Below are 15,786 nucleotides of genomic sequence, written 5' to 3' on the forward strand. Positions count from 1 at the left end.
GTGCGCGCCCGGCTGCAGCGCGGCCCTGAGACCTCCGTCGGCCGCTGAGAGGCGCGCGGGCTCTGGGCAGCCGCCGTCTAGGGGCCCCGTCCGCGGGCGTTCCCAACGTCCCCGGCCCGAGTCCCGGAGAGCCGGGCCGTGCCCTCCCCGTCGGTCCCCGATCTCGATCCTTGCCCGGGGCCGTCAGAGTCCGCCTCCGGGACTCCCCTTTCCGTTCCTGGGCAGGGTCCTCGCGGCCCATGCTGGCCGCTGGGGGCCCGCGCCGTTCAGACAGCTCTCGGGCCGGCCGGCCGGCCACCATGGTGGCCCTGAGGCCTGTGCGCCTCCTCCAGGGAGGCTAAAAGGTCCCGAGCGCAGGCTTCGGGGCGCGAGGGTCCTGCGCCTAAGTCCCGCGCCATGGCCGGGGCCATCGCTTCCCGAATGAGCTTCAGCTCGCTCAAGAGGAAGCAGCCTAAGACATTCACCGTGCGGATCGTCACCATGGACGCGGAGATGGAGTTCAATTGCGAGGTAAGTCTCCTGCAACCCCGACGGGCTGCGGCGAAGGGGAGCCCTTTGGGATCCGGCCCTGGTTTGGGTCCGGCACCGACTCGGGCGCCCTTGCCGCGGTGACAGTCAAGGTGGAAGCTTCGGGATTCTGTTTATATCATCTCTGGGCAAAGATAGAGTCGTCCAGGTCCGGAAGGGGCCATCTAGGCCCAAATCCTCACGTTAAAGATAATTACTACTTTTTTTCAATGGGGCTTTCGGGTTTGGAAGCACTTCCTGAAGGTTTTCATTCATTGTTACTGCACAAGTCTGAAGCATCCGTGGTAGCGAATTCTAGTTCTCAGTGTCACGCTTAAGCTCCGGCTCTTTAGAGTTTCAACTTTATAAGATGATGTAATAAATCATAGGTGTTAAAAGTTGCATCTCGTTGGGAAAGTCTATATTGTTTCTCTTTTTCACAGCCTAACTTTTCTAGAGAAAATTCTTTGAGGAAAGTGATGGTATCTTAAACTTTCCATACAGTTTCTGTCCTGTAATAGGTATCATTTATTGAATACTTAAGTGTCTGACATTCATTCACTTAATTCTCCAAACAACTCAGTTTAACCCCTCTGGAAACTGTCCTAAGGGCAAGCAGGTGAAAAAACATCTACTCAAGAAAATCTATGAAAATTCGGTAAGAAAGGCAAGAGTTTGGTATTTATTTTTGTTTTGGCCGCGAGGCATGCCTTATCTTAGTTCCCCAACCGGGAATCCACGCCCCCTGCAGTGGAAGAGCAGTCTTAACCATTGGATCACAGGGAAAGTCCCAGGAGTTTGCGGTATTAATATTTGAACCAAGACCACTGCCACCCTCCTGCTTTCAGCTCTGGACAGCTGCAACCCAGGACACTGGGCTCCCTCCCCTCCCTAGCTCCCAGTCGGACAGCTTTCTTCCGAGAAGGAGCATTACTTTAGGGCTTCTCCTGCCCAAGGCTGCTTGATACTGAGGCTCAGTCCTGTGTACTCTGGGCGTTGCTTACCAAGAATACTGGATTCCCAGTGGTTCTATCCCCACCCTCAGTTTGTGAGATGGGTGGTACCAACCCAGAGAGACAAACTGAGACGACTTCAAACTAATACCCCCCCCCCCCCACCACCCGCCCCCCCAACACCCCACCCCCGCCCCACCCCAACTTCTATCTAGAGCTCAGAGTTTTGCCTGGAGGGAGAAGCAGGCTTTAAAACCCTTAGCTTCTAATCTCTTCCCAAAGGCATCGACTTCATTTGCAGTAGTGAAAATCAGGTCTGACTCTACCCCATGGTAGCCTACCAGGCTCCTCCGTCCATGGGATTTTCCAGGCAATAGTACTGGAGTGGGGTGCCATCTCCTTCTCCAGGGGATCTTCCTGACCCAGGGATCGAACCCGGGTCTCCTGCATTGCAGACAGACGCTTTACCCTCTGAGCCATCAGGGAAGTCCTATTTGCAGTAGAGACTGGAGAAATTTACACCTAAGGGTGCTCTCCAGAACTGCGAAGGTTTTGGTGAAAGGCAATTGGAAGGAGATCTGTGGATTTAATGAAGATACTACTGTAGGCAGCTAGTTTGCAGGACAGTAAGACAGATGGAAAGAGCCCTCCTCGTCAGGAAAAAAAAAATATCTCAGAAATGGTTCTTTCAGAAGAGCCACTTTTTGATTGGATTACTTTGTAGAACAAGTTATGCTCTAGGATATTGTTGGAAATAATACAGCAATATATCACAATAGTGGAGTGTAACAGTTGGGTGCTTCCCTGGTGACTCAGATGGTAAAGAATCTGCTTGCAGTGAGTGAGACCTGGATTTGATCCCAGGATTGGAAGGTATCCTGGAGAAGGGAATGGCTACCCAGTCCAGTATTCTTGCCTGGAGAATCTCATTAACAGAGGCCCCTGGCGGTCCTAGGGGTCATAAAGAGTTGGACATCCACTAACACTTTCACTTTCAACAGTTGGGTGTGATCAGGGAAAGAGAGGAAGAGTGTCCTACTAAGACCATGTCATCATGGGTGACTTTCAGTTCAGTTCAGTTCAGTTTATTCGCTCAGTCGTGTCCGTCTCTTTGTGACCCTATGAATCTCAGCACGCCAGGCCTCCCTGTCCATCACCAACTCCCAGAGTTTACCCAAACTCGTGTCCATCGAGTCGGTGATGCCATCCAGCCATCTCATCCTCTGTCGCCCCCTTCTCTTCCTGCCCCCAGTCCCTCCCACATCAGGGTCTTTTCTAATGAGTCAACTCTTCGCATGAGGTGGCCAAAGTACTGGAGTTTCAGTTTCAGCATCATTTCCTCCAAAGAAATCCCAGGGCTGATCTCCTTTAGGTTGGACTGGTTGGATTTCCTTGCAGTCCAAGGGACTCTCAAGAGTCTTCTCCAACACCACAGTTCAAAAGCATCAATAATTCGGCACTCGGCTTTCTTCACAGTCCAACTCTCACATCCATACATGACCACCAGAAAAACCATAGCCTTGACTAGACGGACCTTTGTTGGCAAAGTAATGTCTCTGCTTTTGAATATGCTATCTAGGTTGGTCATAACTTTCCTTCCAAGGAGTAAGCGTCTTTTAATTTCATGGCTGCAATCACCATCTGCAGTGATTTTGGAGCCCAAAAAAATAAAGTCTGACACTGTTTCCACTGTTTCCCCACCTATTTCCCATGAAGTGATGGGACCAGATGCCATGATCTTCGTTTTCTGAATGTTGAGCTTTCAGTTCAGTTCAGTTGCTCAGTCGTGTCTGACTCTTTGTGACCCTATGAATCTCAGCAAGCCAGGCCTCCCTGTCCATCACCAACTCCCAGAGTTCACTCAGACTCACGTCCATCGAGTCAGTGATGCCATCCAGCCATCTCATCCTCTGTCATCCCCTTCTCCTCCTGCCCCCAAACCCTCCCAGCATCAGAGTCTTTTCCAATGAGTCAACTCTTCGCATGAGGTGGCCAAAGTACTGGAGTTTCAGCTTCAGAATCATTCCCTCTAAAGAAATCCCGGGGCTGATCTCCTTCAGATTGGACTGGTTGGATCTCCTTGCAGTCCAAGGGACTCTCAAGAGTCTTCTCCAACACCACAGTGCAAAAGCATCAATTCTTTGGCGCTCAGCCTTCTTCACAGTCCACCTCTCACATCCATACATGACCACAGGAAAAACCACAGCCTTGACTAGACGGACCTTTGTTGGCAAAGTAATGTCTCTGCTTTTCAATATGCTATCTAGGTTGGTCATAACTTTGCTTCCAAGGAGTAAGCGTCTTTTAATTTCATGGCTGCAGTCACCATCTGCAGTGATTTTGGAGCCCCCAAAAATAAAGTCTGACACTGTTTCCACTGTTTCCCCATCTATTTCCCATGAAGTGATGGGACCGGATGCCATTATCTTTGTTTTCTGAAAGTTGAGCTTTAAGCCAACTTTTTCACTCTCCTCTTTCACTTTCATCAAGGGGCTTTTGAGTTCCTCTTCACTTTCTGCCATAAGGGTGGTGTCATCTACATATCTGAGGTTATTGATATTTCTCCTGGCAATCTTGATTCCAGCTTGTGTTTCTTCCAGTCCGGCATTTCTCATGATGTACTCTGCATATAAATTAAATAAGCAGGGTGACAATATACAGCCTTGACGTACTCCCTTTCCTATCTGGAACCAGTCTGTTGTTCCATGTCCACTTCTAACTGTTGCTTCCTGACCTGCTTATAGGTTTCTCAAGAGGCAGGTCAGGTGGTCTGGTATTCCCATCTGTTTCAGAATTTTCCACAGTTTATTGTGATCCACACAGTCAAAAAGGCTTTGGCATAGTCAATAAAGCAGAAATAGATGTTTTTCTGGAACTCTCTTGCTTTTTCCATGATCCAGTGGATGTTGGCAATTTGATCTCTGGTTCCTCTGCCTTTTCTAAAACCAGCTTGAACATCAGGAAGTTCATGGTTCACATATTGCTGAAGCCTGGCCTGGAGAATTTTGAGCATTACTTTACTAGCGTGTGAGATGAGTGCAATTGTGTGATAGTTGAGCATTCTTTGGCATTGCCTTTCTTTGGGATTGGAATGAAAACTGACCTTTTCCAGTCCTGTGGCCACTGCTGAGTCTTCCAAATTTGCTGGCATATTGAGTGCAGCACTTTCACAGCATCATCTTTCAGGATTTGAAATAGCTCAACTGGAATTCCATCACCTCCACTAGCTTTGTTCTAGTGATGCTCTCTAAGGCCCACTTGACTTCACATTCCAGGATGTCTGGCTCTAGATGAGTGATCACACCATCGTGATTATCTGGGTCGTGAAGATCTTTTCTGTACAGTTCTTCTGTGTATTCTTGCCACCTCTTCTTGATATCTTCTGCTTCTGTTAGGTCCATACTATTTCTGTCCTTTATCGAGCCCATCTTTGCATGAAATGTTCCCTTGGTAGCTCTAATTTTCTTGAAGAGATCTCTAGTCTTTCCCATTCTGTTGTTTTCCTCTATTTCTTTGCATTGATCGCTGAGGAAGGCTTTCTTATCTCTCCTTGATATTCTTTGGAACCCTGTATTCATATGCTTATATCTTTCCTTTTCTCCTTTGCTTTTCGCTTCTCTTCTTTTCACAGCTCTTTGTAAGGCCCCTTCAGACAGCCATTTTGCTTTTTTGTATTTCTTTTCCTTGGGGATGGTCTTGATCCCTGTCTCCTGTACAATGTCTCGAACCTCTGTCCATAGTTCACCAGGCACTCTATCTATCAGATCTAGGCCCTTAAATCTATTTCTCACTTCTACTGTATAATCATAAGGGATTTGATTTAGGTCATACCTGAATGGTCTAGTGGTTTTCCCTACTTTCTTCAATTTCAGTCTGAATTTGGCAATAAGGAGTTCATGATCTGAGCCACAGTCAGCTCCCCGTCTTGTTTTTGGTGACTTTGGGCAAACCCAAAGATATGGCTCCCTTAGGAGCAACAACATAGGCCTTAACACCATGAGAGGGAAATAGATTTCACTAGAACAGTCCAGACTGTTACTCAACAGCAAGCAAATAACAACATGCCCAGGGTGAGGGTGGAGAACCACTCCCTAGAGTTGCTATAAATATGTTCACAGAACTAAAGGAAAACATGATTAAAGGTATAATGATATTTTTGCATCAACTAGAGAATATTAATAGGTTGTTGTTCTTGTTTAGTGGCTCATTTGTGACTGACTCTTTTTGCAACCCCGTGGACTGTAGCCCACCAGGCTCCTCTGTCCATGGGATTTCCCAGGCAAGAATACTGGAGTGGGTTGCCATTTCCTTCTCCAGGGGATCTTCCCGGCCCAGGGATCAAACCCAGGTCTCCTGCATTGCAGGCAGATTCTTTACCACTGAGCCACCAGGGAAGCCCAATAAAAGAGATAGGAATTATGAAAAGAGCCAAATTAAGATTCTGGAGTTGGGAAATATAATGACTGGAATAAATTAATTAGAGGGACTCAAAGTACATTCCAACTGGCAGAGGAAATAATTAGTATACTTGAAGATTGATTGATGGAGATTATGGAAGCTGAAGAGTAAAGAGAAAAAGAATGAAGAAAAATGTCCTGAGCCTCAGAGAAACGTGAGGATCATTCAGTGCATCAACATATATGTAATGCAACTACCAGAAGGAGAGGAGTGAGAAAAAATATCCCCCCCAAATTGGCCGAAACTTCCTAAATTAATTGAAAAAGAATAAACAGTATATTCAGGAAGCTCAGTGACTTCCAAGGACAAACACAGAGATTCACAGACACATCATGGTAAAAATGCTGAAAGTCAGACAAGGAGAAGATCCTGAAAGCAGCAAGAGAAAAACGACGTGGCAATCTTAAGGGAACCCAGTAAGATTAACAGCTAACTTCTCAGCAGAAGCTAGGGAGGGCAGAGGCAGTGGTATAACGTTCCAAGCACTCAAAGAAAAAAGCTTATAAACTAGGAATTCTATATCCAACATAGCTGGCTATAAATGAAATGGACCTTTCAAAAATAAAGTTAAAATAAAGACTTTTCCAGATAAACAAAACCAGAATTTGTTGTTTTGAGACCCACCTTACAAGAAATATTAAAGGAAGTTTTTCAGGATGAAAGCAAGTGACCCCAGATAGTAATTCAAATCCAAATGAAAGAAATCAAGGAACACCCCTAAAGGTAATTAAAGAATTATAAAAGACAGCATAAATATATTTTTCTCCTTTCTACTTTTAAGTGATGTAAGATGCAATTGTATAATGTTGTATATGATATACAATGCTATTTGTGTATAATGTACTGTTGAACCTATAACATAGAAATGCATGGCACAACAAGATCCCACGTGCTGCAACTAACACCCAATGTAGCCAAATAAATTAATTAATTGAAAAATAAAGTAAAAATGATATGGGAAGTCTGCATTTGAAAAATTAAATGTAATTCTGTATGTCTGCAATGAACAATCTGAAAATGAAATTAAGAAATGCTATTTATAATAGCATCAAAAAGTATAAAATAGGGACTTCCCTGGTGGTCCAGTGGCTAAGACATCATGCTCCCAGTGTAGGGGGCCCGGATTCCATCCATGGTCAGGGAACTAGATCCTACATGCCATGGCAAAGACTAGGTACAGCCAAATAAATAAATATATATTTTTAAGTATAAAATATTTAGGAATAAGAATATTTAGGAATAAGTATAACAAAAGAAGTGTAAAACTGATACTCTGGGACTTCCTGGTGGTCCAGTGGTTAAGACTCCCAGCTTCCACTGCAGGGGACACAGGTTTGATCCCTGGTTGGGGAACTAAGATCCTGCGTGCCGTGCTAGGCAGCGTGGTGGGGGAAGAAAAAAAAAAGCAGCCTTTCTTGAAATGAAAAATAATGGATATGGCTTTTTTCCAGTAAAATTTTCTTTATGGACATTGAGATTTTCGTTTCATATAATTTTCACAAGTGAAGAAATGTTATTACTTTTTTTTTCAGTCACTTAAAAATGTAAAACTCATTCTTAGCTCTCAGACTGCACAGAAACAGGCAGTGAGTTGGACTTGTCATATGAGCCATAGTTTACTGACCCCTGATTGAAGTTAAATCCTGAAAGATAATGCTGTGAAAGTGCTGCACTCAATATGCCAGCAAATTTGGAAGACTCAGCAGTGGCCACAGGACTGGAAAAGGTCAGTTTTCATTCCAATCCCAAAGAAAGGCAATGCCAAAGAATGCTCAAACTACCGCACAATTGCACTCATCTCACACGCTAGTAAAGTAATGCTCAAAATTCTCCAAGCCAGGCTTCAGCAATATGTGAATCGTGAACTTCCTGATGTTTCAGCTGGTTTTAGAAAAGGCAGAGGAACCAGAGATCAAATTGCCAACATCCACTGGATCATGGAAAAAGCAAGAGAGTTCCAGAAAAACATCTATTTCTGCTTTATTGACTATGCCAAAGCCTTTGACTGTGTGGATCACAATAAACTGTGGAAAATTCTGAAAGAGATGGGAATACCAGACCACCTGACCTGCCTCTTGAGAAACCTATAAGCAGGTCAGGAAGCAACAGTTAGAAGTGGACACGGAACAACAGACTGGTTCTGAATAGGAAAAGGAGTACGTCCAGGCTGTATATTATCACCCTGCTTATTTAACTTATATGCAGAGCACGTCATGAGAAACGCTGGACTGGAAGAAACACAAGCTGGAATCAAGATTGATTTTGATGTTCCGGGAGAAATATCAATAACCTCAGATATGCAGATGACACCACCCTTATGGCAGAAAGTGAAGAGGAACTAAAGCCTCTTGATGAAAGTGAAAGAGGAGAGTGAAAAAGTTGGCTTAAAGCTCAACATTCAGAAAACGAAGATCATGGCATCCAGTCCCATCACTTCATGGGAAATAGATGGGGAAACAGTGGAAACAGTGTCAGACTTTATTTTTGGGGGCTCCAAAATCACTGCAGATGGTGAGAGCAGCCATGAAATTAAAAGATGCTTACTCCTTGGAAGGAAAGTTATGACCAACCTAGATAGCATATTCAAAAGCAGAGACATTACTTTGCCAACAAAGGTCCGTCTAGTCAAGGCTATGGTTTTTCTAGTGGTCATGTATGGGTGTGAGAGTTGGACTGTGAAGAAGGCTGAGCGCCGAAGAATTGATGCTTTTGAACTGTGGTGTTGGAGAAGACTCTTTTTTTTTTTTTTTGGCTCAGTTCATTTTATTTGTATGGAAACATGATTCAATATTAGCTCTCCTCCTAAAGGTATATTTTGAGCATTGCTAGTTAGATGGAGAAGACTCTTGAGAGTCCCTTGCACTGCAAGGAGATCCAACCAGTCCAATCTGAAGGAGATCAGCCCTGGGATTTCTTTGGAGGAAATGATGCTGAAGCTGAAACTCCAGTACTTTGGCCACCTCATGCGAAGAGTTGACTCATTGGAAAAGACTCTGATGCTGGGAGGGATTGGGGGCAGGAGGAGAAGGGGACGACAGAGGATGAGATGGCTGGATGGCATCACTGACTCGATGGACGTGAGTCTGAGTGAACTCCGGGAGTTGGTGATGGACAGGGAGGCCTGGCGTGCTGCGATTCATGGGGTCGCGAAGAGTCAGACACGACTGAGCGACTGAACTGAACTGATGAGAGACTGACCCACAGGGACAGAAATTTTTAGTGACATTCCTTCAGCCATAATTTTGCAGTGAAAAGCTGTTAGTTTTTCTTCTTTAAACAGACCCCAGCCCCACAGAGGATGGACAACACTGTCAGCAGTATCAGGGTTTCTCAACGTTGTCACTATTGGCATTTTGGCTGGAGAGTTCTCTGGTGGGGCCTGCCCCGTGCACTGCAAGGTGTATCGGGAGCATCTCTGGCTTCTACCCACCAGATGACAGCAGCACACCTGCCTGCCCCAGTTGTGACAACATAAAATCTTCAGGGACTTCCTGGTGGTCCAGTGGTTAAGAATCCACGGTCCAGTACGGGGAACACAGGTTCGAATCCTGGCCCTGGAACTAAGATCCCACATGGCACCGGGTGACTGAGTCCAAGAGCCACAGTTACTGGGCCTGCGAGCGCTAGAACCCGTGCTGTGCAATAAGAGAAGCCACGACAATGAGAAGCCTGCAGAGTTTTAGCCATTGGACCACCGGGGAAGTCCTGAGAATTATGCATTTTTAACAAACTGTCAAGCAATGCCAATGCTACCGGTCCAATTAGTGTTAGTCACTCAGTCACGTCTAACTCTTTGTGACCCCATGGACTGTACAGCCCGCCAGGCTCCTCTGTCCAGGGAATTCTTCAGGCAAGAATACTGGAGTGAATTGCCATTTCCTTCTCCAGGGGATCTTCCCGACCCCGGGATCAAACCTGGGTTCCCGCATTGCAGGCAGATTCTTTACTGTCTGAGCCACCAGGGAAGCCACACCAAATGAACAAAGCAGCCATAGAAAGCGCGCGGACTTTGAAATAAGACACACACGGACTTTAATTCCAGCTAAACTGCTTATAGCTTGGATAAGATACTCGAGCTCGCCAAACCTCAGTTTGCACATCGGTACAATGGAACTAACATTACTGACCCCGCGAGATTGTTATAAGGACTCATGAAATGCTTAGTGCTGGGCAGGAAGGACAGGACTCTAGTCAGCCTGAAACAGGAGGCTTGGGTCACCGTGGGCACCGACTGCCGTGACTCCCGATGCAGGGGGCCCGGGGTTCGATCCTTTTTCAGGGAACTAGATCCTAACTTGGCCACAACTAAGAGTTCACAGGCTACAGCTAAAGATCCTGCGTGCTGCAAGGAAGACTTGGTGCAGCCAGAAACATTTCTTTTAAATGCTTAAAAAAAAAAAAAGCAATATTCTGTTGAAAGTAACAATTGTTTGATTTATGGTGATACCGAGAACTCAGAAGTGTCTGGTCTTACTCTCCTACTCTATTTTTATGCTAATGCAGGGAGCCTGTAGATGCACTTTGAAACAGAGGAGAGATGGTACTTCAGTTCTTGGCTTCACTGAGGTCAGATGTAGGTGGCTTTCTAAGAAGGACTCAATGTCACAACCAGTTGGTAGTTAACATATGAATTGCGATGCCTTCTGCTAATCAGTTCAGATATTTTTGCAGCAGAGATGGGGGGCAAAAATCTCTTTCTTGCACCACTTGCTGCATTGCACAATTGGCTTGATGCTTTGGAGAATTTTTCCACTTGAAAGACTTGATATTTGTCATTTTGAAAAAGTGGGTGCTGAACGTAGTTTGCCAGGAGGCTAAATGGTTCTGTTATTTCTTATCTAGACTGGAATTTTACTCTAGTAATTCAATCTATCAGTAAGAAGAGTCAAATATGAAAAATTTCTCGAAATTGAGTTGTGAGAGAGCCTAATATCTTATATCGAAGACAAAGCTTCCTTCTCCTGTTGATTGGCTTCCCGAACGTTTTCACATACCCATGTGAAATTACATTTGGGTTAGATACCAACATTACAGATCATCCCAGCATACAAGTGGACATACACCTGACAGGTGGAACTTTCAAAAGGGGAAAGCAGAAAAAACAACTCTGGTGAGTCCAGTAAGAGGTTAAATCCTAGACACCCCTAGATTGAGGCCAGTGATTGTCTTCCAGGAGGGAGTTCAAACTGGTGTCTGAACCCTGGCTTCTCTGCGGAGCTCTTCTGTGACCTTGGGTACATCTCTCTCTTTTTTTTCTCCCAGGCTTCAGTTCTTCAGCTATAAAACAGGGAGGAACTCAATTTCCAAGGCCCTCAGCTGCACATCCTATTTTAGGTGATGTGGGCAGAAGCAGCTTATCACACAACTCTCTGTTTCATATTTCCTTCTTAGGTAGGAAGTCATGTCAGGATTTGAGCATGCAGGTATGAGAAAAATCTGCCAGAGGGCCGGACAGATACTGCTCAGGGAAAACAGCCTGCATCCTGGTAGAAGTGGCAAGTCGGCTCGGGTGGAAGGAAGCCCTGCCACTGCCCCCTACTCCCTGAGTGATCTTGGATTTACCGCTCTAAACCTCAGTTGTAAGATGAGAATAATAGTGTTTTCTTATAGGATTGTTTTAAGGCATGAATAAGGTAGACCTTCATGGGCATTCAGCCCAGGCACTGACCATAGTAAGTACTTGGTAACCATCAGCTTCTTCGGCTTTTTTTTTTTAAATATAACTTTCATACATATATGTAGTTTTTATTTTACGTATTTTTTGGCTGTGCAGGGTCATCATTGGCGCTCTGGCTTTTCTCCAGTTGTGGTGAACAGGGGCTGCTCTCTAGTTGCACTCTAGTTGAGGTGACTCCTCTTGTTGCAGAGCTGGGCTCTAGGTGCACGGGCTTCCGTAGTTGCAGCTCTAGAGCGCAGGCTCAGTAGTGGTGCATGGGCACCAAGTTTTCTGAGGCATGTGGGGTCTTCCCGGATCAGGGATCAAACCCGTGTCTCCTGCATTGGCTGGCGGATTCTTTACCACTGAGCCACCAGGGAAGCCCAAACATTAGCCTTTTCTGTTATCTTGAGTCAGGAGAGTGGGAATAAAGAGGAAAGGTCTCATGCTAGAGGCACTGTGAATTTTCTCCTTGAATCACCTCCTTCATTTTCTCTGAATCTTCTTCAGGTTAGCCATGCCTTGGTAATTGTAGACCTTCTAGACTCTACAGTTAGTCTAAATATAGTGAGCTTTATGCCATGTACTTAAGGATCTTTTTTTGTAGTGTGCTCTATGATTGGCCTCTGTTTAGCTTGATGTCCGCGATGACAGCAGGCTCTTTTCTGCCATGCTTAATTATCCTCCATTCCTTTGTTCCCCGTGTGTCATCTTGGAATTTTTCTCTTTTGTTTTTCTCCAGTTATTCATGCTAGTTTTGCATTCTTACCCAAGAACATTTTTGGTACTTGTTTATTCCTAATTTCATAAATTAACGTATTTGCTCTCTTAAAAACCCAGAATTGAGTTTTCTGCGAGCTGCTAATCATTTTTTTAGCCAGCTGGTGACGAGGTTTCTCTGGTTTGTTACAGAATGATGTGTTCCATCTTCCTGTCTGTGCTTTGTCTGATTTAGATTCTGAGTCCACATGTTTTAGTACATTTTTAGCAAGCAAAAATTTATTACCAATTTAGTGCTGACCAGGGGGAAAAAAAGCTTTTAATCAGATCTTCAGTCACCTGTGCCGCATTGAGGCGCTTAGGAATCTAGTTCAGGAATCCTTGGGCCCCACTAGGTGGAGTCAGAGCACATCATTTCCAAAGGAGTGGGGCCTTTTTCCTCTTCCCGAGTCTCCCTACTGTTCTTTTCTGCTGCTTTGCCAAATTTGAACCTCGCTTGGAAAATTCACAACTTTCCGTTAGTGAGTTACATTACTTTTGGCTTTCCCATCCACTTTGCCAGCTTTAGTCTCCTGGTTTTAGTAGTTTTGATAATTTGTTGTTATTTTGTTCAGTCACTAAGGCATGTCTGGCTCTTTGCAACCCCATGGACTGCAGCACCCCAGTTTCCCTGTCCTCCAGTATCTCCCAGAGTTTGCTCAAACTCATGTCTGTTGAGTCGGTGATGACATCCAACCATCTCATCCTCTGTCCCCTTCTCCTGCCTTCAGTCTTTCCCAGCATCAGGGTCTTTTCCAGTGAGTCAGTTCTTCCCATCAGGTGGCCAAAGTATTAGAGCTTCAGCATCAGTCCTTCCAATGACTATTCAGGGTTGATTCTTTAGGACTGACTGGTTTGATCTCCTTGCTGTCCGAGAGATTCTCCAGAGGCTCCTCCAGCACCACAGTTCGAAATTTGACTTTCAAGTAAAATTTCAAACTGAAGCCTGGAATCATTACTAAACTTATCTGAATTGATCTGTGGTTTTAAATTCACCAATCGTGTATCTATCTAGTATCCTACTCCTATTGATCTGTGATTAAATCAGTCTCATAAATAAGTTTAAAAAGACTTCAGCCTACAGTAGTTCTCATCTACCTGCAGAGTTTTTTTAAACAGTCCTACTCACTCGCACCTATGCCTCCCAACCTTGTTAAAATCAGTGTCATTCTCCTTGATGACTGTGTGAGCGTGCTAAGTCCCTTCAGTCGTGTCTGACTCTTTGCAACCCCATGGACTATAGCCCTCCAGGCTCCTCTGTCCATGGAATTCTCCAGGCAAGAATACTGGGGTGGGTTGCCATTTCCTTCTCCAGGATTGATGACTGTGAACCTTAATCAAAAGGTCAAGCCAGAAACAGAATGTTTAAATGTTCTTTCCAGGCTAGGGTCTGGGTTCTACTTGAGATGGTTTGCATAAACGCATAATGCTTTAGCTCTCTTGTGTTGATAGCTTTTTTTTTTTTTTGAAGAAGCGCACTTTTAAATATAAACTACAGTTTTTGCAGAGACCAGGGCATGAGTTGCGTAACACTTGGTCATGGGCGATGTCTAAGTCTGTTCATCTCACTTCATGTTCAGGCATTTGAAATTGAGCTTTGTGCCACTGGCATTGGATTTCCTGTTGTTTCCTATTCGTAGCTCTCCATGCTGCTGCTAAGTCGCTTGCCGTGCCCGACTCTGTGCGACCCCATAGACGGCAGCCCACCAGGCTCCCCTGTCCCTGGGATTCTCCAGGCAAGAACACTGGAGTGGGTTGCCATTCCTTCTCCAATGCATGAAAGTGAAAAGTGAAAGTGAAGTTGCTCAGTCGTGTCTGACTCTGTGCGACCCCATAGACGGCAGCCCACCAGGCTCCCCGTCCCTGGGATTCTCCAGGCAAGAACACTGGAGTGGGGTGCCATTGCCTTCTCCGTAGCTCTCCATAGAGTTCTTATTCTCGGTTGTTGGAAGCGTTTGTAATCATTGATAACTGCTGAATATCAACGGCAAGCTTGGTGCTAAAAAGCTTCTATTTTTCATTAGCATGATAAATGACAATTTTTGTTACACTAGCGAGTTCATTATTATAAGACAGCTCCTGATTATTAGGAGTAAAGAACATGATCGCAATGACAGAACCTGAGTAAGGGAAAAGAATGTAGCAACAGCACAGAAATTAACTGTTAAGTGTCATTGACATTTCCGAAAATGATTTTAAGATACAGAATGGAAAGTTAAAGGATTAAAAGAAAATTTATTATAGTAGCAAAAAAAGTACTCCATGGTTTATACAAAACCATCTGAATCTCATAGACTCGGGGGGTGTTAATCCTGAAAGCCCACTTGACGATTGTGGAAGCCGAGACCCAGAGAGTTTAAGTGACCTTCCCAGCACAGCAGGTTGGGAGTTTTATAGTTGTTTGACAAGGCTGTGATTGCCCTCATGTTGTGAGCTAAATTCCAAAGACAGAGACGGTCTTCTTTGCTTTGGGAGGACTGTACTGCTTTTATAGCATATAAACTACTGATTCTTTTTGCTTTGTCATCTGTCAGCTGGCTTTCAAAGCTTCAAGCCCTCTTTTTTCATGGCGTCATGAAATCTAAGCCTTGCATGGGGGCCATGAGAGATTGACAGATGAAGAAATCAAGGCCCAGTTGAGCCGAGTGGCTCACCCATGGTTGTGGGTGGTTGAGGGTGGAGTTTGGGTTTGTTTTGTTTTAAATATCTTTTGGTTGGGTCGCACAGCGTGTGGGATCCTAGTTCCCTGACCAAGGATCGAACCTGTACCCACTGCATTAGCAGCTCCGAGTCTTAACCACTGGACCGCTAGGAGGTCTCCCAGAGAGGGCAGTTTAGGACTTGGCTTCCCTTTCTGGGCTCATGGTTGCTGCCAGAACCTGTCTCCACTAAAGCAGGAAGCATGCCAGAAGCTGCAAACTTAAGGACTGTTCTCCCTGCACCCCACCCCCCACCCTCCACCCCCACAAAAAAAAACGAGGACTACAATTCATTTTGTTTTGAAAGACTCCTTAGAGTTTAAAGCCTCCTTTTTGTGGCTCCCTAAGGTGATGCGATCTGTTTCCTACTCATCTCTTGTTCTGAGGAAATTTTTCTTGGTTGGCTCTTTGAGATTTAGATTTCCTTGGCAAGGTATTTTTAGAGAGAGGAGATCAGTACATGTCACCAAAGGCGGGCGGAGGGATATATACCTTCAGGCCCAATTATGCAATTAGAATTTTAATAAGGAGCATCATAAATTCTTGCTTCATTGCAGTCATTACCTAGGAGATTGTTCTGCTCAGAAGCCTGACCCAGGTGTCATCACCATTATATCAACATCATCAGCCAACCACAAGCGTTTGTGAAGTGGCCACAAATCAATTATGCAGTACTTGCTTGGGTCCCAGGAGATTTAGAGAAAAAGAGAGAGAGAGAGAGAGAGAGAGAGAGAGCGAGCGAGCGAGAGAGAGA

At 45.0% G+C, this 15,786-nt stretch overlaps 1 protein-coding gene across 4 annotated transcripts in view; it reads left to right on the plus strand.

The window, feature by feature from the left end:
* The first annotated feature begins 14 nt into the window (after nt 1-14).
* Nucleotides 15-15,786, plus strand: part of NF2 (NF2, moesin-ezrin-radixin like (MERLIN) tumor suppressor) — a 74,697-nt gene continuing 58,925 nt past the window's right edge. For all 4 annotated transcript variants that reach the window (XM_019977419.2, XM_019977420.2, XM_019977417.2 and 1 more), the window contains exon 1: nt 15-510. In XM_019977419.2, the coding sequence (XP_019832978.1) occupies nt 397-510 (114 nt within the window). In that variant the 5' untranslated portion in view covers nt 15-396. The remainder of the gene's footprint in view (nt 511-15,786) is intronic.

Source organism: Bos indicus, chromosome 17 (genome assembly GCF_029378745.1).
Source record: "Bos indicus isolate NIAB-ARS_2022 breed Sahiwal x Tharparkar chromosome 17, NIAB-ARS_B.indTharparkar_mat_pri_1.0, whole genome shotgun sequence".
NCBI lineage: Eukaryota > Metazoa > Chordata > Mammalia > Artiodactyla > Bovidae > Bos > Bos indicus.